At 40.2% G+C, this 25,304-nt stretch overlaps 1 protein-coding gene across 10 annotated transcripts in view; it reads left to right on the forward strand.

The window, feature by feature from the left end:
* agrn (agrin) overlaps window positions 1-25,304 on the forward strand; it is a 309,753-nt gene that overhangs the window by 159,925 nt on the left and 124,524 nt on the right. For all 10 annotated transcript variants that reach the window (XM_035947335.2, XM_055013259.1, XM_055013260.1 and 7 more), the window contains one exon: window positions 16,752-16,967. In XM_035947335.2, the coding sequence (XP_035803228.2) occupies window positions 16,752-16,967 (216 nt within the window). The remainder of the gene's footprint in view (window positions 1-16,751; window positions 16,968-25,304) is intronic.

The following is a 25,304-nucleotide window of genomic DNA, read 5'->3' on the forward strand; positions in this document are numbered from 1 at the left end:
CTTGCAGACAAACTCACTTCTACTAAGTTTTCTCACTCTCACTCTCCAGTGCACGTTATATGTACTTCATTTGCTTTCTTGTCGGCCTTATGAAAGTAGTACATTTACCAGTGTCTGTATTTGGGCATTTACAATGTCCGTTTTACTGCACTTGTTAAATATAATAGCAGCACGGGCTCCGATAATAGCTCCATACATCCTCAAAAATATGTTTGAACTCTAAAAATAACAGTGTGCATCAATCTTTTTGGACTGGGAATTACATTCAACCAATAAACTACATTTCATTTAGGGGAATTAGCTTTTCCTCTTCAATCGCTGCAGTTTTTCAGGCAAGTTAAGATAGAGGGGGCTGCTTAAATTTCTGAACTCAAGGTGAAGAAAAAATAAGTAATCAGGCTGATTTCATTAAGTTACTTTCAAATGAACTACTAAGAAATTTGAGTTTCATGTCACGTATGATATTAAATTGATGCAATTACAGGCATTATTATGTCAACCTAGCTCATCAAAAATATTGCTTGCAAATTAAAGTTTTTTTTAATTAATACATATTTTTTAAAATCTTCTATCCATGCATTTAATTTTAATTAATCATTAATTTGAGAGTGCAGCACTTTGTTAGAGGAGAAAATGAGGTCAGTTAAGGCTTTCATGGCTGTTTAACCAGGTTCAGCAGATCACTCAAGCACAGATCACCCAAATCAAAGACGTCAAGGAAATATTCTATTTTAATGCTGTTATCATTTTCTTCCTATGTAATTGGTAAAGGCATGGGAATACATCTGTGATAATATGCCTGGCTTTCAAGTGTTAATTACTCTTAGTAATGCAGACACTGTTATTGGGTAACAGACAACAAAGTGGACTCGACCGAGTTTGTGAGTGAACAGAGGCGGCTGAAAGTGAGGAGATGCACTCGAACTGAAGCACACTGAGGCAACAGTATACAGATTGAAAGACTACACTCTTAGTAAACATAGGAACATAACTGGGCATCACTGTCAGTGTCAAAAAATTTGAGCCTCATTACATAAAGAGACATGTATTGAACACTGGTATTGTATAGAAATCTTGCTCTGCAGAAGTGTCTAATATGAACAGAAATCCTTGAAATGCTGGAATACACTTTATAATCCTGTACTGATCCGTAGTTCAAGTGTATATTCCAGGGAACCATGGAGGGCAAATTTAGCTACCATACTTACACCTATTTTCCTCAGTCAGGTTGGTTTACAGGCATGTACAATGCCAGAATGATGGGAGTCAAAAGCTGCAGATGCATTTATGATTGCTAACACCCACATAAAACTGACTGAGTGCATGAGGAAAAACTCTGGACAGTTCTGCTTTTGAGGCACAAAGAAAACAAATAACACCTCTACAAATCAGTCAGGCCTGTTATGAAGTGTTTGCTGTCAGGCAGCTGCACGTCATTATAATGCATGAAGCCGGGCAGCGCACTTCACAGTGTGAGACTCAGTTTTGGCATTTGGTTGCATGCAGCAACCCCGGATCTGTGTTCTGCCTCTTATCAAGGAGAACATTCTGGCTGACTTTTAGACTCACTTTAGTCTCATCTTCTGAATCATTAAAAACGTGCTCGCCCTAATCTAATTTTAGCTCATGACCTCTAGGCTTTGGAGGTGACACCAACTGGCTCTTTCCAAAGTTGTCACTGCTGCCCGGTTTTCTCTGTTTTCTCGAGGAAACTGGAGTGGTGTGTCGCGTAAATGAAGCAGAAAGAATTTATCTGAACCCCCCCGCTGTGGTAACAGTGACAGAGAGGCAAGTTTTACTCACTGCTGCACCTCCTCTTCAAACACAGCAACTCTCCTTTTTAATGCATGAAGTCAGAGGAAATGCAGCGCTGATGAAACATTTGATGACGGTAATGAGAGATGGAGTGAAACAGAGTGGAGTGTGTGAACAAGAGAGAAGAAGGCAGGCATGGAGATGATATTAGCTTTAGGCACTTTGTGTGTTTGCGGGTATGATTATGTGCATCAGCATGTCCGTGTCTTTTCATAAATTCTCTCCATATCTGCGTGGATGTTTTTGTTTTTTTTTTGTGAGAAAATGAATCGTCCCTATAACTCCCACTCAGTGCCTACCTCCAATTGTGTGTGTGTGTGTGTGTGTGTGTGTGTGTGTGTGTGTGTGTGTGTGTGTGTGTGTGTGTGTGTGAAAGAGAGAGAGAGAGAGAGTCCATCACAGGTCTTTTGGGAGGTGATCGTGAGTTCTGACGATGAGCCCAGAGACATGAACAAAAGAGGTCTCCTCTCCTCATAATACTGGCTTCGTGGAATAATTGAATTCAGGAGTGTGCTGGCAGCCATGCTGGTTTTCTTCATGTATATTGCAGACGAGCTGTAATCTGTTCTCAGGGAGCATCTCTGTCTGCCTGCTGCTGAGTTTGTGGAGGAGATGTGAGGTGACAGAATAGGGCTGTGTCACCAATGCCTCCATTATTGATAAGATAGGGTGAAGGGAAGCTTGCAGAGAGAACTGGGAAAAACAGAAACACTGTAAAAGCTCAGAAGTTTGTTCATGCCAGCACACAGCTTGTTTTCATACCCCCTGTGACTCATTAGGAAGAGCAAAGCACTATAGCTGATGGGGTTTGGGGTTGCATTTCCTGTAAAGTGCTTTGGGTTTAACAAAGCACTATTAGCACTAGTAGGTGTGTGTGTGTGTGTGTGTGCATGTGTGTGTAGGTGTGTGAGTGTGTGTGTGTGTGAGTGTGAGAGTCAAAAGTTAGGACACACCTTCTCATTCAGTGGTTCTTATTAATCATTTTCTACATTGTAGATTAATACCGAAGTCATCAAAACTATAAAAGAATACATATGGAATTATGTTGTAAGCAAAAAAGTGTTACTCTTCAGTATTCATCTACAATGTAGAAAATAATACAAATAAATAAAAAGCATTGAATGAGAAGGTGTGTCCAAACTTTTGACAGGTAGTGTATAAAAATGCATGCAACACACTCTGATGAATGAAAGCACGCAGTGAGGGGCAGTAAAGAGACAGACGGGCCCAGTAAAAATGTTGTAAATCTTTGGACGGTACACCACTGCATGATTATACCAGGATGAGGCGCATTACAAAGGTTTTGGGCTTTGCAATACTGGAAAATGGATATTTAGTTTTTTGTTGATATTGGGTGTTTTGTTTTTCTGCAATATATATTGCAATATGGAAAAAAAACAGTGTGAGAACAGTGGCTTTTCAGTTATTAATCCTGATTAAGTATAGAATAAGACTTCTGAGGGTACAAACGTCACAGGTATAAGATGGTTCTTGCATTATTTTTCCACACGGTTTCCTCTGAGTGAGGCAGAAAACTACTTAAAGTACCTTTGTTGTAAGACTTGGCTGTTTGGCTGGACCATGAGCCCACTGCAGCAGCATAATATTCCACTGTGACAGCTCTGTTTCAACTTGTGTATTGTATTTTTCAAACAGCTCAGGGACGGTAGCTTGAGGAAAGCACGTGTGTGATGCTATTGCACTCTGCTTGGCAAGTGACCAGATCATATTTTAAAACCTTTTTGGTAACTCTACACTCTTATGGTGTGGCACTGGCAAAAGCTTACGTAAGCAGTTTTTTTTTTTTTTTTTTTTTTTTTTTTTTTTTTTTTTTTTGCTTTTGATGCGATAAGAAAGTGAGAATTTTCTTTTTGTATAAAGCACCAACAAAGTTGTGGCATGATGTGTTTCTTTTGCTTCACATTGCTGACTATTGCAAATATGAACACTGAAATGTTGATGCTGAAACAATATATTGTGCAGCCCTTGAAAGGTCATTTTTATCTTGATGAATAAAGTAATTCTTTGCTCCAAAAGATCCGTTCCAAAGAATAGTATCGTCCATCTGCTAACTATTCTATTCTATTCTATTCTATTCTATTCTATTCTATTCTATTCTATTCTATTCTATTCTATTCTATATTCTTCTATAGCTTCCATGGAATTATTATCTACACCCTATTCCACTGTTTTTAAGTGAGCATTCTTACTCTGCTGAGATGAGGATTTCAGTTCCCTGGACTCAGCTCATTCTCATTCCCATTCCATCATTCTGACTGCTTTAGTCCCTGTTACCTTTCCCTGATCGAGACAAATAACTAAGCGTTTTTCCTCATGTACACTTTACATATTTTTCTCCCATAACAAGCGTGATTAGGTAGATGTTCAAAGCTGTCGAGAGCTGTCATATTTCAGGCCTGATTTATGAAGATGCTGCACCTGCTATATTCTGAGACTGGAGAGACAGCATAAATAAAAGAGAAAAGACTGATCATTTGCAAAGATTTGGCAACTGGCCATGTGGGTATGTTGATGGTGATGAATGTCAACATCTTTCAGTACGTTTACTTTATGTGTTGTGGTCTGCATGACGGTAAACATGGTCAGATGTTGGTTTATTGCTCTGCAGATTTTTAAGTGAACCATAACTAATCAGTAAACCCTATTGAGGCTTGTATTGATCCCACACCTAATGTAGGAGGAGAACAATCTTCCTGGATAAATCTACAGATTGCCAATAAATCACAGTTTGCACAGCCCATAATGAACAGCCTCTGTGCTCTGGCTGGAACGCAGCTTGGTTGCGTTTCCACATCATACACAGCTCTGGGGTTGGTTTTGAAACATATTTCAAAAATTCTCTCAACAAGGTCTCAGTCTAATTGCTTTGGCAATCATTGGGCGCTCATATGGCCAAACAAAGTGAACAAAACACGAAACAGAGAACTGCTCCAAGGTTTGAAATAACTTCTCACTCCCAAGTAAGTGTGAAAAATGCATTTGCTCAATGATTTTAAAGCCAAAAAATGGCGGGGGGGTACCAGTGTGTGCAAAGTTAATGGGAAGGAGGGAAATGGTGAGAGATGGATGCTGCTTTGCTCCAAGGAGAGCCAGCTGAATATATTTTTCAACTTTTAGCATAAGCAAGAATTTTTTACTTATTTTTAAACCAATGTCAATTACTTACAAGTAGACACTTTTCTTAGTTACCTCATAAAGGTACATAAATACACCTGCCACATTGATATTCAAAGGTTTTTGTTAAATACATTTTTTAGTAAATGTTAGGGAACCTTTGCCATCAGCAATATGATTTCAATAATAGTTAAAGTCATGGTTTGCTGCATTTTCAATAACATTTTTGAAGGAAACATATTTTCTTCCAGTAATGTAAGGCTATCACATGGTATAGGGAATGATTGCAGTTTAAAAGAGCCACAAATTCAAATTAGGAGGTTGATAAAGAGAGAAGGCAGAGGTCTGTGTGAGATTGGAGTTTATGTTCCATGTGGAACAAATACATTTAAATTTAAGGGTTAGGTCAGCTTTAGGCATCAAAACTGACCAAGTTTAGGAAAGTACCATTATCTGAGTTAGAATAGACCCTTTCACAATGTTGGCCACATGCTTGAACCTTCTCCTCCATTTTCTGAATTACCAAGGTGACAAGTCCCACCCTGTCTAATATATCATTGGGTGTTAAAAAGTAGTGTCGGCTGAAAAACAATACAATAACTAGAAAAGCACAGAGAGAGCACAGTACTCCGCTAAGGCTGTTCATTCCCCCAAGTGGCTTTTTCAGAAATGCAGAATTTTTTTTCTTCAAAACGCAGCATTTGTTTATTAGTGATTGATGATCAGAAATCATTTAATATAGATGTATCGACAAACAAAATGACCTTGCGCTGAGCACAGGCATGTGTACGTTATGTACAGATACCAAATCGCATGACCCAAATATGTAGCGGACGGCAGGAATTGATGGGACTCGGAAACAATTTAATCAATTGTTTCTTGTATCATTTCTGACTGATAAGTCTCAATAAGCCTGCAGCGGCCGATTTGAAGTAGGATCACAATCATGTGATCGTCAGCAGGCAGCTGATGTAGTGTTCACTTGTTGTCATAGTTACAGTGATACCGTGCCGCTATCTTGCAATGATACAGAAATCTTTAACAAATCCATGGATCCAGACTATAAGCCGCTTCACTGCCAAAACCTAATCACTTGGTCCTTGTGTCATTTCTGACTTTCACTGAAATTTTCATCCAAATCTCTTAGTCTGTGTTTGAGTAAAGTTGCAAACAGACAGACAGACAGATGGACAAACATATGCCGATTGTCACATAACTCTGCTGCGTTCCTTGATGGAGTAATAAAAATATGTTGATTGAGTAAAAATATTTGTGTTGTGTCACAAACCATGAATCTGGGAAAAAAATCTTTCCCTTGAAAACATGTAGTTTTGTTGTATAGGAACATATTGTAGGAGACAGGGCTCAGTTGTAACCCTTGAACATTTGCAGTTTAGGGGCATTAAAACATCTTGGTGTATTTTACTCTCATGCTTGTGTAAAGTGTAAAATTGCTGACATAAACTGAACTTTCCCCAAGCTACACAACAGAACCTTTAGTATATGAATCTGTGTGTGCTCTCTGTAGCTTTTGTATGGTTTGTTTATTTACACTTAATGCCAGTGGGACATCATTAAAATAAAAAAGTAACCATATCCCAGGGAGGCTAGAAATAGCATTGACAAAATCTCACAGCAGTAACGGCAGTCATAGTTGAAGTAACTGAGCAACAAAGCCAGCAGGGAAAAATATATGGATCTACATGCTGTTTGATTAGTTTTAAACATCTCCTCTAAAAAGCAGAGTTGTCGTATTTTCAAATTGTGACCTATTGATTTCACACAGAGATACAAATAACGCTAATGAACACAGATAAGTTTGCTGTGTCTGAAGCCTATTGTAAGCAGACGCGTTTGGAGCTTCCTTTGTTCCTTTTGTTCACAAGAACCTCGAAGACGTTTTTGCATCAGTTATGCCAGAGTCTCCAAATTATTTGTGGCTGGTGAGGGTTTCTTTAACTTGCTGGATTTAAGAAGGTGCATGTGGAGAAAGAGAGATTGTAGTTATTTTCCATCTGCCTCTCATATTTTGCTGTGACCTTCCCTCACCTCTGTTTCTTCATCTCATATAGTATTTCTTCAAATAAAACATTTTTTTCCCCTCGCCTGCCTCGTCTCTTTTCCCATTCTTCACTCACTTTGTCTGCAGCTTTATCTCTCATTTTCTGGAAAGTCTAGTGCAGGTTTGGGCTGGAGTTTGGTAAATAAGTTCAGCCTGCGTGTTGGCCAGTTCAGAGCCCAGGCGCTCGGCTGTATGAGCATGTGTGCTGGAAGAGAAGCAGGAAGAGAAGGAAATTGATTGCCCCCTTTATGTGAGAGGAAAAATACTATACTGTACCAGCCCTCACACACATATACACGCACAAAGACAGACTCACACACTCTCCATCTTCCAGTAGAGAAGTGCAGCTAAAAGCACAGAGAAAATACAGTGAAAGAATAGCTCTCCACAGTTTTCTTTCTGCAATTTATTCTGCTTCTGCTCTGATAAGAGCAGTGCAGTTGCAAAAGCAAGACAAGAGAAAAGTTGTTTTCCCTCCTTCACCTTTTTCCTTTTCATTTACCTGGTTTAAAGAAGCGATTCCTCATATTGAGCTGGTAAGGTGGGGCGCTCTTTTGTGAGCATAACTTTTCTTTATTTCACGCTGGGTGTTGTATGATTGCTGCGCAATCAATAATTGACGGCATCGGTCCCCTGAGGAACACTAACCAGGGATCAATATAAGCCATGTAGGGTTGATTTTCCCCCTCAGATATTTTACCAGGTGTAGCCATTTGCCACCATTGTGTTTCTTTCTTTATGTTTTCTGCAGGGACATAGTATATCACAACTGGACTCTGCGGTAAATAACTGTATTGACATGCAGGGGAAGGCAACTGTTAATCAGTACTGCACCAATCTATTGCTGTTCTCCGGATCTATGCTAAACACCTACAGCTTCAGTGCAGTGTATGGCTATAGTCAGAGAATTAGATTTTCAAAATGAGATTTTTACCCTCAGGCACCTAATGGATGTAGTTATATACAGTCACTGCAATGAAACTAAATAAGCTCAAAAAACTACTACAAGGAGTTTAATATGGAGGCAGTAGTTTAATACAGGAGCTGCGTGTGTGTGTGTGTGTGTGTGAGAGAGAGAGAGAGAGAGAGAGAGAGAGAGAGAGCATGTGTGTACATATTTAAACCACCTGTGTGCATGACGGAAAGTTTCCACTCCCAACATGATGAGAGAAGCTGCTCCGTGCCGATTGCATCACTGGCTGTTTCCATAGCAACCTGTCCCCTCACCGCTAAGGTCTTCTGGTACAGCTACACTGATAGAGAGGCTAAAGCCCTCTGATAGTGAGAGAGAGACAGAGAGAGAGGGGAATACTGTTAAAAGCTGCCCAGCCGAGGAGCACATCTGTATTACTTAGCGTCAGCTTAAAAGAAAGGGTCCTTTTATTAGGGAGTAAGTGGAAGATGTCCCCTAGGAGTGCTAGAGCGTAATGAATTTAGACTCATTCTACATTAATGCAGTGTCGCTTTGATGCCACCAAGCTGTATCTCCCTCCATCAGCTTTTCTTTCCTGATTTGAGTCAGTAGGTCATTAGTCAATGTCGAAGCCACCGTTTGCAGATTTAATCTGATCATGGTCCAATTGGCTTCACCTGAACGGGTTACTCAACACATTATCCATTTGTACATCACTGCCCCGGCTGTCCCAGTAATTCGGCCGCTATTCTTGTCACCCATGTAAAGTTCAGGACTGTTAATTATTCATGCACACCTTCCTTTCCTTCCCTCTTCTCATCTCCTTTCTTCTCTAGCTAAAGCACACGGAACGGCTGTAAAATCTGCTGAACAAAACTATAAACTCAGCCGGCATTTTAACATGTAAAAATTCTATCTGTACAAATGTCCTTCTTTTTGAAAGAAAAGCAGTTTTTTTTCCAATGAAGATAGCATTAAATGAGTCAGAAATACAGTCTAGACATTGTGATAAATGACTGTTCTAGCTGGAAATGACTGATTTATAATGGAATATCTACATAGGGGTACAGAGGAACATTTCCAGCAACCATCACTCCTGTGTTCTAATGCTACATTGTGTTAGCTAATGGCATTGAAAGGCTAATTGATGATTAGAAACCCCTTGTGCAATTATGTTAGCACATGAATGAAACTGTGAGTTTTAATGGAAAACATCAAATTGTCTGGGTGACCCCAAATTTTTGAACGGTAGTGTAGAAGATGAAGTATTTGTTGTTTTGACACACAGCATCTCTACAACGTCATGATGTCATGAAGCCACCAAATACTTGAAGTGATAATTGGCAGACTGAGAGTGGGCCATAGAGCAGAAATCACGTCATCATTTGCATTGCATGGCACGACACATCCGTGCCGCACAGTTAACACCTGACTAGGTTGTGGATTAACTCAGTTATTACTCTGCCAAGGAACACGATGGAGTTCTGTGATGATCAGTGCATGTTTGTCCATCTGTTTGTCTGTCTGTCTGTCTGTCTGTTAGCAACAATGCTCAAAAACGGAATAACAGATTTGGATGAAATTTTCAGGGAAGGTCAGAAATGACACAAGGACCAAGTGATTAGATTTTGGCAGTGATGCCGCTTATTGTCTGGATCCACGGATTTATTAATAATTTCTGTATCATTGCGAGACAGCAGGACGGCGTTACTGTAACTATGACAACAAGTGAACACTACATCAGCTGCCTGCTGATGATCACATGATTGCGAACCAACTACAAATCGACTGCTGCAGACCAAACAGGACTTATCCATCGGAAATGATACAAAGAACAGTTAATTAAATTGTGGGGGTGTTTCCGAATCCCATCAATTCCCGCTACATATTGAGGTCACGTGATTCAGTATCCGTACATAATGTACACATGCATAACACACGCCTGTGCTCAGCGCAAAGTCATTTTTTATCAAAGATTTCATTCATCGCAAATGATACAACAACTGAGCAGCCTCGGTGGAGTACTGCGCTCTCTGATTGCTTTTCTTGTTGAGAATTTGTCAGCTTAAAAACTTTATGTGCACAGTTAGCTAAATTGAACCCATTTCCAACCAACAACAGAAATGAGATTTTAAACTTTTTTCGAAGTCAGAAAAGCAGACCATTTGCATGCTGCGTTTAACTCTTCCCCCGGCAGAGGACAGTTTTCATTCCCTAAAATAGCCATTTTGAGTTTGCCAAGACGATTCCGTCAAGCCTTATTGGGTTTGAATGCGTTTAAGCTTGCCATAACAGTCCACTTCTCCCCTTTTCACTTTCTTTGAGGTAGATACAACAAGGCAGCAAAACACGGAAACTGATAAAAGCATTTCGCCACAGACTCGGGCTATAGGGACAATTGTCCACAGAGTAGAAACAATCTCACAATAATGGGAACATTCTGGTTTGAGGGCATATTTATTGAATCTGTGTCTCTCTGAATCTATCTCGAAAAGCAAGCAACGAACAAAATGTTGCACAGATAATGCATTATGTGATGAATCCTCCATTGCATCTGCAGAGATAATGCAAACTAACTTCAAAAAAGCTGAATAATTACTTTTTACAAGGTAAAGACCTGATTGTGAGTCATGGAAATTTCCTCATTTAGTCTAACACTGGAAGAGGCACCAGAAATAGTTATTTGCTTTGGATGGCATTCAGATCAGACTTTTGCACTCATCATGCAGAGCTTTGTGGTGCTGATTTAAATGGTCAAACTAATTAGTGTAGTGGAAACAGTTTCAATACGCTGCCAGTAGAGTGCTTTTTGGTCAACATCATCCTCTCTGTTGTCAAATTGTTTCCAGAAAAAATGACATGGGCAGCAGGATTGTGGCCTAAATGATAATTGCAATTATTTTAGTCAATACTGAGATCATGATTACCCTATTTAGCTTTAGAGAAAAAATATTTTCACTACACTTTTATTGAACCGTCACGTTTAAATGTTTAAATAAACTCAGAATTGCTTTCATTTCCAACTTGGCTACATTTCTGCCTAATATTCCAATAATAGTGGAGCTCTACAATTCGCATTGCAATTCTTTTTTGTAATCTGTGTCTTGTAAACAAACAAAGACATAAACAAAGATGTAAGAACGTGTAAGTTTGTTTTTTCTATATCAAGCAGCAAAGAAGTTGTACCATGTGGTGTTTAAATTATTTACCCAACTTCACATTGCACTTCCTGCGATATGACTCTTGTGCAACACAATGTCAATTCTGAAACTATATTGTGCAGCTCTACTCCAAATGCATAATATGTATTGAATTTCCAATGTTTTTACAAATCAGGTGAGAGAAAATAATCTCCACAGGTCATGCTTGTTAGTCTCAGAGGAACACAGTGGTTCTCACTATAAACACTATTATTTGGACCCAAACTAGAACTGGTATTCCAGCATTAAGTGAGGGTACTGCTTACACTACCGTTCAAAAGTTTGGGGTCACTTAGAAATATCCTTATTTTAGAAAGAAAAACATTTTTTTCAATAAAAATAACATTAAATTAATCAGAAATACAGTCTAGACATTGTTAATGTGATAAATGACTATTCTAGCTGGAAACGGCTGATTTTTAATGGAATATCTCCATAGGGGTACAGAGGAACATTTCCAGCAACCATCACTCCTGTGTTCTAATGCTACATTGTGTTAGCTAATGGCATTGAAAGGCTCATTGATGATTAGAAAACCCTTGTGCAGTTATGTTAGCACATGAATAAAAGTGTGAGTTTACATGGAAAACATGAAATTGTCTGGGAGACCCCAAACTTTTAAACGGTAGTGTATATTTTGATCTTTTAGCTGTCTTCTATATAACTGTGCATGGAAACTGTAAAGTTACCTGACAGTAATGTGCCTGCCTCAAACAATGAGCCAAGGAAATGTGCACTCTGTCTCAGACTACCATTTCAAAAGGAAGACAGATAAAATAATAGCAATTAGAGAAAAAAAAAAAACTAAATCTGAACTCATTGTCTAAATAGTGGATTTTTTTTTTTTTTATTACACTGTAGTAATATAAGGGACCAGAACTTAAGAGATCAGTGTTGTCCAATAAGAACTAATCCCTAGTTAATATTCCTGGTCTTTATTGGGTCATTGGGATTGTTAAAAATGCAGGAGGCTCTAGCAACCTGTGGGGGCAAAATCTGCCCTGAGGCACAATGTTGTGGCAAGACACATATTGCCCTGGGGCCTAGAAAACTTTTGGCTGTGAGCATTTATTGCAATACAACATAGACTTAGACAGTTTCCAGTTCATGATGTATACATAGCTACAAATAATACCTGCCTGCAATAAGCCCAGCCTTTGTGAAGGTTGTAATATTTCAGGCTGTGGTGAATTTGTTTTGGAGGATTCAACTTTATAGTCATTTCTGAGAGCGTAATTTGTGGTGGTGCTCTATTGTATAGTGTCTGTGAGATGTGTTTCTAATATTGCACATGCTTCATATCAGTACAGCTAGACAACATATTAGAAAATCTCCCTGTGTTTTTGTCACTGGCTGTGCTATAATAATGTGGTGCTAGGAGCTGAAAAAGAAGTGGAGAATTTTGTTGTTGTTGTTGCTGAATGTGCACAGCAGTCACAGACACGTCACTGATTTTTACTTACATCAGCAAGGTCAATAACTAGGACTTTGTGATTAGAGTTGCACAGATGTGTTTTTACAACCAAAATAAACTTAACCATTTAGTCTTTTTTTTTTTTTTTTTTAAATCTTGGTCTTGTAGCCTTTATTATTGTGCACAGTGGAGAGAGACAGGAAACCTGGGTAGAAGAGAGGGGTATAGACATGCAGCAAATGGCCATAGGTTGGACTTAAACCCATGACCTCTATGTCGGAGACTATAGCCCCTGTTTATGGGTCACCCACTCAACCTGTTGAGCTAAAGCGTGAATGTATCTTCCTTCAACTTGCTGATAACTTGCTCCTCTGTGTACTGTTTTTGAGCCATGCAGCATTTGCGTTATCGATCAAGTATGACTTATTTTCCTGCAGCTGCACAGTGGCTGGGTGGTTAGCACTTTTGCCTTGCAGCTAGAAGATCCCCGGTTTTCGTCCTGACCTTCCCGGGATCTTTTCGCATGGAGCTTGCATGTTCTTCCTGTGCATATGTGGGTTTTCTCCGGGTGCCCCGGATTCCTCCCACAGTCCAAAAAAACCATGCTGAGGTTAAGTGGTAACTCCAAATTGTCTGTAGCTGTGAATGTGAATTTGATTTTTAACCTTTGATTTATTTCTTCTGAATGACTCGCACTTAGAATGATATATCAAGGACCACTAGAAATTTCAATATCCCATGATTCTTTCTGTTTTTACAGTTTCTGGCTGATAAATTTTGTCATTTTGGTTATTTGTATAGAAAGCATGACTTCCAAACCCACTGGTAGGTATTGGGGTTCAGAAGGTTACTTCTGAACCCCGACTTGAGTCACTTGCCCTGAAACTTATGAGCAACCTGACATGGATGGATGAAATAAACAGCAGGCATCTCATAGTCTTATAGCCTTTAATGTGAACCTAATACATTTTTACTGTGGATGAACTGACCATGTTACTAACTGTACTTCATGACATTAGCATCATATTAAACAAATGTAGAGTCTGAGTAACAAAGTCAAAGCCAAAATCTGCTGCTTTTCTCTGGTAGTGCTACTTGGTTTTGTTGAACTTATAGAAGTAATGTGTTCTATAAACTGACAACTATTGTGTCTAAATACTTGTTTCTGTTCATTTAGTGCCAAGACCATGCAATAGTAGGATACCCAGCACTTTAGCAGTGTGTACCAGTGGGGAAACCTTTACTCTGGGTTTCCGGAGGCTGTATAATAGACGATCTTTGTATAATAATACTTACCTATCTCCGGGACATGTCCACTGGATCCTCACCATTTTTGTCATTGTGTCTGCACTCCCAGAGATCTCCTGTCAGTCAAAATGGGTCAGAGCCAGTACTGTTGAAATTTATTGTAGACAAAGTTTTTGTTGGTGGCATGCTTTTCTTTCAGCAACTGTAGATAACCCTTTTCATGACTGCCAAAGTTTTTTTTTGTTTTTTTTTAATTATTTATTTAATTTTTTTTACGAAAATTGAAGGTCTTAAATATATCTGTTTTCAGATTCCAGGAGGATTTTTCCCAGGAAAGAACTTGCAGTGTATAAGTATGCAGTTTGTACTCTCAGTCCAGAGCCTGCACTTGATACCTTCACTTGACAGAGCCTTCAGCTCTGGTGTCAGTCTGTTGTCAGTCGGCTAAGCTTGGGGCTACTGAGATTTTCTTGTAGGAAACAATTGCTGAAGGGATCTGGTTACACTCCACCGCTGGCATGCATGATTTCTTCTTGTTTTCTGGACCTACATTTTTGTAAATTACACTACCGTTCAAAAGTTTGGGGTCACCCAGACAATTTTATGCTTTTTTATGAAAGCTCACACTTTTATTCATGTGATAGCATAATTGCACAAGGGTTTTTTAATCATCAATTAGCCTTTCAACATGATTAGCTAACACAATGTAGCATTAGAACACAGGAATGATGGTTGCTGGAAATGGGCCTCTGTACCCCTATGTGGATATTCCATTAAAAATCAGACATTTCCAGCTAGAATAGTCATTTACCACAATGTCTAGGCTGTATTTCTGATTCATTTAATGTTATCTTCATTGAAAAATGCTTTTCTTTTCAAAAATAAGTACAATGAATTTCTAAGTGACCCCGAACTTTTCAACAATAGTGTATATTAATAATAATATTTATCTGATTTGCTTTCTGACTTTACTGGAATATATCTACACTGTTAAGAAACAAAGCTGATACATGTCAACCGTAGAGATGCTTTTGGTGACATGCAACCTCAGTCTCTTGTGGGGTTTTTTTTTCCTGTTATACTCTCTCTTGTACACATCTGACACAGTTCGATTGAATCTCACCCCGTCACCCTGCTTGCACGGCTTCGCCTCAGAGCCACTCACATGCACTCACACAGAAACATACATGGCACTAGCAGTGGGCCAGTTGTGACAAGTTCTTCTTGCTAGCACCAGGCCGTATGTGTGTGTGTGTGTGTGTGTGTGTGTGTGTGTGTGTGTGTGTGTGTGTGTGTGTGTGTGTGTGTGTGTGTGTGTGTGTGTGTGCGTGCGTGCCTGTGTGTGTGTGTGTGTGTGTGTGTGAGAGAGAGAGAGAGAGACACCTAATGCCTACACCTCTCAGACACACACATGCTGTCAAGAATACAGATGCATTCATGGGCAGCTTCGGCACATACACACTCACTTCCATTTCCCCTGGTACAAGAGAGAGTGAGCTCAGGTAGCTGTCAGGCGCTCCTCCACAGGGAACAGTGGGCAACTCAAAAACTGCCTCCTCGCCTGTCACTCTACACACACACAAACACGCTCACCCATACACAGTTTCACACAATGTGCTTCAGTGTGAGGAGTGCGACAGAATGAGATGCCTTGGGCAGATGCTGGACCAGTTGTCGGTGCTGCACATAGAGACTTTGTGTATGTCTGTGTGTCTATCAGACTGTTGTCTGTCTGTCCAGTACTCCAGAAGCCACCTGCTAGTGAGTCCAAGCGGACATGCTGCCTTCCGTTTAGACCGAGCCTGGGAGCGAGTGATAAGAAATAGTTATGTGAGGGTGCACGGGTGTGACATATGTATCCTCAGCTTTGACACTGGCTGCTCGCCTCTCCAAGCAAGGAGACTTTTTTTTGGGTGGACTTGGATTTTTATGTGCTTTTGGCCATTGATTTCCAATCAGGTTGGCTATCTGTGAGAGCTCGCCATCTCTTTAAATGCCCCCCAATGCTGAGGCAAGGACGTCATGCCAGCTGGCTGCCCAACAGCCCTGTAAGTGGGCACAGAGCCACAGCAGCAGTTGTAGCTGCTACAGTACGGGTCAGCTACTCCCTAAGTTGATGCTGTGTACACAAAACACAAACACATATCCACGCATATACTGCCTGTTTACGTCATTCCTTCAGCAGTCTCTAACAAAGTTTATCATTTGCTGTTTCACACTTGATCAAAACCGAGGAGTCAGTGGGAGGTTTAGGATCAAAGTCTTAGGAGTTGTTGTTGCTTGACTTGTGCAGCCTTGAAGAGCTTGGCTAACCTTGGTTTGTCTCCGTGCTGCCGGCCCTCCGTGTTTTCCTGAACGGTGATCATTGACGTTTCAAAGACGGCAGACTCTTGAGAGGATAAAAAATGAACTGTCCACAAGACTGTGTGTATCATCCTGCTGGCTGTAGATTGATTTTAAGTTGTTGCTGAATTTAAAAAAATTTAACATGGAAGTTTTTCCAAAATCGGCAAAAGGCTCAGCATGCCCAACAACATGCTGTGTTTTCTCTGCATGGGTGGGTATATTCTCCCTGAATGAATTGAGAGCATCTGTTTACTTTACGCCAGGATCGCATTTAATTCCTGTTGCTTTTCTGTTGCTGAACTGTGTAGAGTTCCCCACAAAGACCCCCATAACCAGCACATGTTGAGATGAATCTGTTCAGACATGGCTGTCTGATGTTAAACAAAAACTTTCTTTAAATTTACTCCTGAAAACTTCTATAGGATGAAGTTAGAGAAAAAAAAAACAACATACTTTGTGCAAACATAATCTGTTCATGTTGGAAGAGTGCAACACCAGGACTACACCCACTGGGCAGATTTGTGGTGTAACGGCTGTCATAACGGGATTTGAAGTAGTGACAAAAGTGTTCTTACGTCAATTCTAACTAATTTCCCTCTTTTTCTTCCCATCTGATAGGCTGTAGAGGGATGCTGTGTGGCTTTGGCGCCGTATGTGAGCGTGACCCATCTGACCCGGCCAAGGCTGAGTGTGTTTGCAAGAGAGTGGAATGTCCGTCCCTGGTGGCGCCCGTTTGTGGCTCAGATTCATCCACGTACACCAATGAGTGTGAGCTGGAGAAAGCTCAGTGCAACACACAACGTCGCATCAAGGTGCTGCGCAAAGGACCCTGCTGTAAGTACCTGCTGACTATCCTGAATATTCCTCATGTCTACAGTTGCAAAAATATCCATTTTAACAAATCACCGAGTCTGATTTTGAGACTGGATATTTTTTTTAAACAAATGGAGAAGGATGTGAGATAATTCCATGTGCTTGTAGTGCGCAGTCGCTCATTTTCAGAAATACTCTGACATTTGTGGAGTGATCTGCCTTTTCCGGTCTATGTGAGCTTTAATCGCTGGTAGGGATGGAAATATAAGGAATTCTGTTTGAAATTTGACATTTTAATGCTTGATATGTTCATGCAGTAGTATGAAAAGAACAAGTGAGGATTTGACATTTGAAGACAGCAGAGGTTGAGCAGATTTGACTGTTCATCAATATTGTATTCATGGGATCATCACAAACTTCTAATCTTCTTTGAGGACTTCCAGCATCAGTGGCAACATTGCAGAGTTTGAACACATTAAGAAATCAAATCAGTGCCCGTAATCAAGAAAAGACTGATCCAAGAAATAATCCGTTTTGTCTGAGAATGATACTCTCCATTAAGTGGTAACTGTGGTTGGAGGTTGGGTTTAAATAATAGAAACAGGACTTTTTATGTTTTGATGTTTGGCTGCTTCATCAGACAAACACAAAGCTGCAAGTCTCTGAGTGACACTAAATTGCTTGTTATTGTCAAGTAAATGGATTTCTATTACACGCTGTCCTAATACAACATGCTCTGCCTTCCTGTCTCTATCCCACAATAATGAAACACGTCCCCATTATGTCCATTCTATTGTCTTTCCAATATGGCTATGTTCCCAGTGCTTAAGCACCACCTGTACCCACACAAACACAAACTGTGCCACTTATTGCTCCTATTGGTAGCCGTCCAGTGTGTATTTTATCCCCTAGCCCGGGATGGGTGTCTACACTCCTGCTGTACCTCTCATTGCTTCTCTTTAGCAAAGCCCATCAAAATCCACAGCTCTAAGGAGCAGATTCCTGCCAAAGCTGCAACATTGCAGCAGCCTCAGTAATAACTATAGTGTTTTGTCAGCGGCGAGCCTCACTGCCAGTGTGCGCCTACTGCTAATTCCAGGGGTATGATTACAGTGCAGGCTTGAACCTGGCACTAATAACAAGCTTGGTGACTGCCGAGAACCACCAGAGAGGAAATAAGGAGATGGAAAGGACAGAGATAGGACACGAGAAACAGAGGGTATGGCGGAGAAGAGCGAGAAAAGGCATCCGAGCACGGAATAATGTGAAACGACAAATTAGCAGTGAGTTCAGACAAAAAACGGGATGCAAGAGCAAGAGAGTGAGTGATTGAGTGAGTAAATGGGTGAATGGATTACATTAGTAGATTACATCTAGAGAGAAAGTGGAAGTGCTTTAAAGGAGGTTTATTGAGGGTTGAGACCATCTGAAGCATCATAATTACCACTGCTTACCAACAGTAAGCAGTCAGCAGGAAAAAATGATATTCAAAATGATACTAATGATAGTATTGCTGATAATAACATACTCACGAGCAGCACAGACTTTCTCTCTTATCCTATCATGTCAACGAAGGATTTTCAATTCAGTTCAATTCAATTTTATTTATGTAGTGCCAGTTACAGTCATATTGTCTCTAGATGCTTTACAGAACCCATATGCCTGAACCCCCAGAGCAGCCCTAAGGCGACAGTGGCAAGGAAAACACCCTTTTAACAGGGAAAAAAACCTCGAGCAGAACCCGGCTCTTTATGTGGGGGGACCCATCAGCTGCTGTGGACAGCAGATGGTGTTAAATTTTGGTAGCCTTACATTCCTGTACAGTAAGAAAGAACAACACAACTGTATTTAAAAGAAACGGCATAAAGTAAAATGCTGTCACTGGGATTTGTAGTGTAAACTAATGCTCAAACCTGACAATGATTTCATAGGAAAAGACTAATTAAAATAGCAGCCTCCCTCCTTAATATGAAATTAAATCTTTCAATCAGAATATTAAAATCAAACCAGACTGGCTGCTTTTACAGTTTCTGTGTTAGAGTTCTGTTATTGCAGTGTTTTTACTCAAATTCTTTAATGTGTGATTCTGTCAAATCTCTGCTCAGAATGTCTGGCTGGAGAAATGAATCCAGTGTAGCTTTTGATGGTAGTAAAAGCTTATACAATATTGACAAACTCAGAGTCTTGTGACATTCTGGTAATTGGTAGATCTGCCCAGAGCTCACAGACTCAGCCACGACTCCATATGTTGAACAAGCTGTCAGGTCCAGATGAACTAAACTTTAAACTGTTGATCAGGACGTCTCAGTCTGGACCTTGGTCTGCAGCTTCAGACTGAATGACGATGGATAACCAACCCGGATCCAGCCCGTAACTTGTGTTATGGATACAATACATTGTGAAATATGACGTGTTTAATTTCTTTATTGATAAATAAATTAAAATGATGTTAGATGTAGCTGCACAGTGTCTTGGTGGTTAGCACTGTCGCCTTGCAGCTAGAAGATCCCTCGTTCTCGTCCCCGCTTCCCAGGATCTTTCTGTATGGAGTTTGCATGTTCTCCCTGTACATGTGGATTTCCTCCAGGTTCTCCGGCTTCCTCCCATAGTCCAAAAACATGCTGAGGTTAACTGATAACCCTAAGTTGTCCGTAGGTGTGAATGTGAGTGTGATTGTTTGTCTCTATATGTAGTCCTGTGATAGACTGGTGACCTGTCCAGGTGTCCCCTGCCTTCACCCTAAGTCAGCTGGGATAGATTCCAGACCCCCCGTGTCCCTAATGAGGATTAAGTGGTGTATACATGATGGATGGATGGATGGATGGGTGTTGAATGTACAGTGTTACAGGAGATTATTCACAGCGAATCTGTCCCCAGATTCTCTATTGTTGACATCGTTGTGATGGCAGCATTCACTGCTGCGAAGAGTGTTGTGTTGTTGCTGCTGAGTTCACACAGTTGTAGCGTACTAAGGAGCAGAACATTCCAGAGCGACACACAAAGATCCAAAGACCCTCTCCCAAAGCTGTAAATTTGGTAAGACACCATTTCAGGAGACAGCTAACCCAAAATTCACCTCCAAATGGAACATCTGCTGATCGGATGTTTACTACTAAAGGACCACTAAGGGCTCTTTTGGAGACAACAGGATGAATCCTACCTCCACTAGAATCTGATGAGGGTCATAAAGTGTCAGCTGTGAGAAAAACCACACCTCTGCAGGATTGGCATTCTGACCTTCTGATCTCCCAGCATAACACACAGAACTTTCTACACAGGAGTGAATAGAACAGTTTAAATCAGAACATTAAAGAAAGGCACCATCATCGGAATGACGATCAGGACTCAGTCTCTGATACCAGGTTGATCAGGACCAGGATGGAAGAAGAACACATCGAATCTGAGGTGTTTGTGGAAGATGTGCACACATGATACACACACATTTGGCTCCAAAGCATTCTGTATAGAGGAAAGTCACTGGAATGCAACTTCGTTTTTTAGTTTCTAAGTTTAGTTTTAGTTTTGTTTTTGGGGTTTTTGAGGGCTTTTGAAAACTTGGCTTTATGAAGAACGTAACTTGGGCTTTTAGGACAATTTAACTTGGGCTTGTAACTGGGCTTGTAAGAATGGGCTTGTAACAAAGGATCTTAGGAAAATGCAACTCTTGGAAGAAAGCAACTGATTTAAGAATTACTTAAGAACTACAACAGTGCAAATATTTTCTTGATAACTATGAGCTCTGACTCTTAGTGTTTTTACTTTGGCACACTTTTGCAATGCAAACCTGCCAAAGTTCCTTCTTGTCTCTGCGTTCCTGATCCAACTCATCCAGCAGATCATCACAGCTCCACATCCTGCAGAGGCCTCTCTCTCTCTCACTACTACAAAGCTACGCAAGTAACATTTTCCTTCTGCTAAATGGGTGAATTTACAAATTATAATTTGTCTTCCAATTCCAAATTCTAAATTCATCACCTTTTCTACCATCTACTTCCAGTGACGATCACAGTTCACTAGTTTATCTGCATTTATTCATTCATTTATTCACTGTCTGTTGTTGTCATGTCATTATTGTTTATTGTTTGTTTGTAGTATTAGTTAATAAATGTTTGTGTATAATTATCATCAGTTCTACTGTGTGTTTCCTTGTTTTGGAACTGGAGGTCAATGAAATCAGAGTTTATGACTTTCAGAATGAGACTGATCAACTTCATTTTAATCAAAGTCTCTTTGAGATTTAGCTTAAATTGATATTTTCCTCAGGCAAGCTGAGGATGGTGCCCCTAAATTAATGAACGCAATTTTAATCATAAAATGTAGTTCCTACCATTTCTATACATTCCACTACACAATAGTGTTACACAAAAGAACTTTTTATCTGCTATTAAATTACAGATACATAATGTATTTTGATATTTGCAGCACTCGATTTTTATTACTAGTATAACTGTAACAATGTGTCTGAATCACAAATACGTTTGAACTGACTGTCTGAGCTGCATCTCCCTTGGTGTACTACTGACCCAATCACAAGAGAGGTGACATTTGTGATGTGATCACATGCCAGAGTTCAGGAGTCACACTGATGCAGCTGATTGTGGATAAACAGTGTTATTTCCCCCATGAGACTTTAATGTACTATTGCTTGAATGCCTTGACCTTGAATATGTGTTGCTTAAAAGTTATAAGCGAGTTGATTAAAGGTTATCTTGTTGTTGCCAATCATTCTGAAACTCTGACCTTGAATATAAATCAGGTTCAGACCTTTCAGTAGTAAGTTTGAAAACTGATATTGACTGAGTGTTTTTATTAACTTGAAACCAGGATATTATGTTTTGTCTGTAAGTGATAAATGAACATTTTTTCCTTTTCAATTCTGCCATTGTCTCTTACCTGCACTAGTTTTTTCCCTTTGTGTCATGGATACCTGAGTGCAAGCAATCACGGTCAAGTGTGTACCAACAACCTAAGGTCAGCTTGTGCTTTCCATTTCATCATCACATGTGCTAGGAAAACCAGTGGCGCATGAAAACAAATGCTTGTTATGAGGAAAGACTGTATGAGGAGATTCTCCATCCTCAACAGTTTTATAATCCATCATTAAAAGAGTTGTAACTGGAGTCGGCATTGGACTGCTTTGATTTGTACTTGTTTTCCATTGACAGAGCCCCAACACAGTAGAACGTTCTAAAATAACCAACTAATCCTATGCTATGTCTGACCACCTATTCTCGACACACCTCGGGAAAACTCTGATTGACACATTACTACAGCCCAAACTGTCACCAGCTGCTATATCCTGTAAAAAGTGGAGAGTCACAACCTTTCAGAAACATCCATGGGAGCCCTTTGTGTTTCTGTGTGTGGTATTCAATGCAGTGTGAGCATCTGCAGAGCACACAGACATGTACCTATTGTAGCATGAATAGGAAAAATGTGCATGTCCCCCTGCCCACTTTTAAAGCCCACATCTGGCATTCAAAACTCATGAACTGGCCTTCAATTTGCTGTCATCTTGTAAGTTTATTTACCTTTGCTTTTATTGCAGTAGTGTTGTTGAGGCTGTTACACAAGCTGATAGACAGTATTCAGAAAGGCAACCAACCAGACAGTCATAGGATGGAGTTTTATACTACGATGAAAGGTTCAGCCAAGTTGTAAGCTGTGGTTTAACATTCATCAATATCCATACATACACTACCGTTCAAACGTTTGGGGCCACCCAGCCAATTTCATATTTTCCATGAAAGCTCACACTTTTATTCATGTGCTAACATAATTGCACAAGGGTTTTCTAACCATCAATTAGCCTTTCAACACCATTAGCTAACACAATGTAGCATTAGAACACAGGAGTGATGGTTGCTGGAAATGTTCCTCTGTACCCCTATGGAGATATTCCATTAAAAATCAGCCGTTTCCAGCTAGAATAGTCATTTACCACATTAACAATGTCTAGACTGTATTTCTGATTGAATGTTATCTTCACTGAAAAAACTGCTTTTCTTTCAAAAACAAGGTCATTTCTAAGTTACCTCGAACTTTTGAAGGGTAGCATATGTGTTTGTGTATGGCTGAATTCACAGATATTTGCATTTGCACTTTGTATGCACAGAGGTAGAGGTATCGGTGCAGACATGCAGGATGATACACATGTATGTCTGCCAGGGTGTATGCCAAAGAGAGAGGGTGTTAGGAGGTCAGTGGAAGCCAAGTGACAGGTTCTCATTCTCTTTCTGTCTCCAATAAATTCAGCCGCTACAGAAGGTCTGGACAGGTCACTCTGGCTGAGATTATGGAGTTGTCAGGGCCGATGGAGGAAGAGAGTGGCAAAGACAGGAAGGAGGAAGAGCAGGAGACAGCGCAAAAGGAGAGAGAGTTGAGGGAATGAGAGAGCTTTTAACTTTAAGAATAGTGTGGGCGGTTGGATTGGTGCTTTTGTGCAAAGCCTCGTTTGACTCATTCGATTTGAATGGCGGGTTTTCATTGGGGTAAGTGAATTGGCTACCGTTCTGAGAAGCAGTCATGTCCAATTCAAATCAACTCTGGAGTCTTATCTGGCACTCAGGAGTACAGCCACAAAAGAGTTTTTTTTCGCACAGATTATCCTCTTTTTTAAAAAGGACTTGAGTTATATGGAGCATTTTGTGAGCATTAGGAAGAAGTCTAAGGCTTGGAGTATGTTTTGCAAACAAGAAGTTTCAACCAGCATTTCACTAACATCTGTAGGATTCTGACAGCTCCACATGTCCCCTGCAAAATTCTATACCATTTAAAAGAAGACATAACACATTCATCCTCTTATAAACGAAATGTTGCATGAATGAAATAAAAATGTAAAAGTAGTAGTTAGTGGCACTGTTGCTCACATTTTGCTGTGTTAGCTGACATTAGTGAGTTTTGCTTTGATGCTTTTTATGCCTAATTGGTTAATCAGAAATTCTTCTTTCATGCAACCTTGGTCTTATTTTCATAGATCTGGAAATCGTTCCTGTCAGTAATTATATCATTTTACACATCAAGTGTATTATTTTAGTTTGGGAATGCTTGATTTGCTTAAGGGAACACAGCTGCCACAGGTACTTGGTATAATTGATGATGTTGACTCTAAAAATGCATCGACATCAGTTTTTTTAAGCGACGCTCGTGCCCACGCGTGTGTGTATGTGTGTGTGTGTTTTCAGTCAGTGGTCAGGTGGAGTCAGGACCACAGTTTTAGATAATGACAATTCAGCAGACTCGTCTTAGTGCAGAAGTTTTCAAAGAGCCAAAACCTTAAAAGAATTGGAGTTTTCGGGATTATCAGAACTTAAAAGGTGGTTAAAACACTGAGCAGAATTTGGTGACAGACCACAGCAGCACAGTGTTTTTTAGGTGAAAAATTAATTGTTTAGATTGGCAAATTAATCAGTAATATAGTCAGTCTGTTAATCGATAGAAAAATAGTCATTAGCGGCAGCCCTAATTAGGACAGTAACTTCATCAGGCATGTTGTAAACAAATCGCCAGTTAGCCAGACTGATTTGGAAGCGAAAAGGAAGAAAAGCGGTAAAATTCTGCCAGAAACTATCTGTTATGAGCACCCATCGCAGATTACAGATTGACTTCCTGGCATAATTTTTTTCTTATCAATACTTGTCATAGTTGGATGAACATAGTTTTCCATTGCAATTAAGCATATTCATTCCCCATTTGGGTAGCCTTGCAGTTCTGAAACCAAATAAAGTGGCTTGTTTACAGCCTAGACTTTGACAGATGCCCCTACATTCCCAGTCTTCTCACTGCACAGCTCATCTTAGCTTGGTTTGGCTCAAAAACGAAAAAAAAATCCCCTTCAACCACATTCATTTAGCACCTCACTCATAACGCTGAATGGCTATTAAAACGTTTAAGTTCTAAGGTAATGGCCCAAGCTCTCTCCTGAGGGCAGAACAAAACAACCCACACATTGTTGAGGTTCGGGCACTTAGTTTTCCCCAGTGCCCCACTCTAATATTCACATAACCTGCCCCTTAATGGTTCAGACCAGCTCAGGCCCAGTTTCTTCATTATCTTCCTTTTGTTCTAGATGGATGATTTGGGACCGGTGGGGTTACAGTTCCGGCGCTCGAGCAGGCAGGTGGTGAACGCATAATGGCCTCAGATATTATCGAAATTAAAAGGAGAAGCCGCGTTTAAATTGGCCCAGCAGGAGTGCCTGATAACAACATGAGGAGAGGAAAAAAAAAGGCAGTCAGTTAAGAAAAGAACGACCTCAGAGAGAGAGAGAGACAGAAACAGCCAGCAGAAGCATTTTCTAGTTCAGAGAGACAAGAGACATTTGGGCAAGTGGACAGGTGTGTGTGTGTGTGTGTGTGT

This window comes from Amphiprion ocellaris, chromosome 8 (genome assembly GCF_022539595.1).
Source record: "Amphiprion ocellaris isolate individual 3 ecotype Okinawa chromosome 8, ASM2253959v1, whole genome shotgun sequence".
Classification (NCBI taxonomy): domain Eukaryota; kingdom Metazoa; phylum Chordata; class Actinopteri; family Pomacentridae; genus Amphiprion; species Amphiprion ocellaris.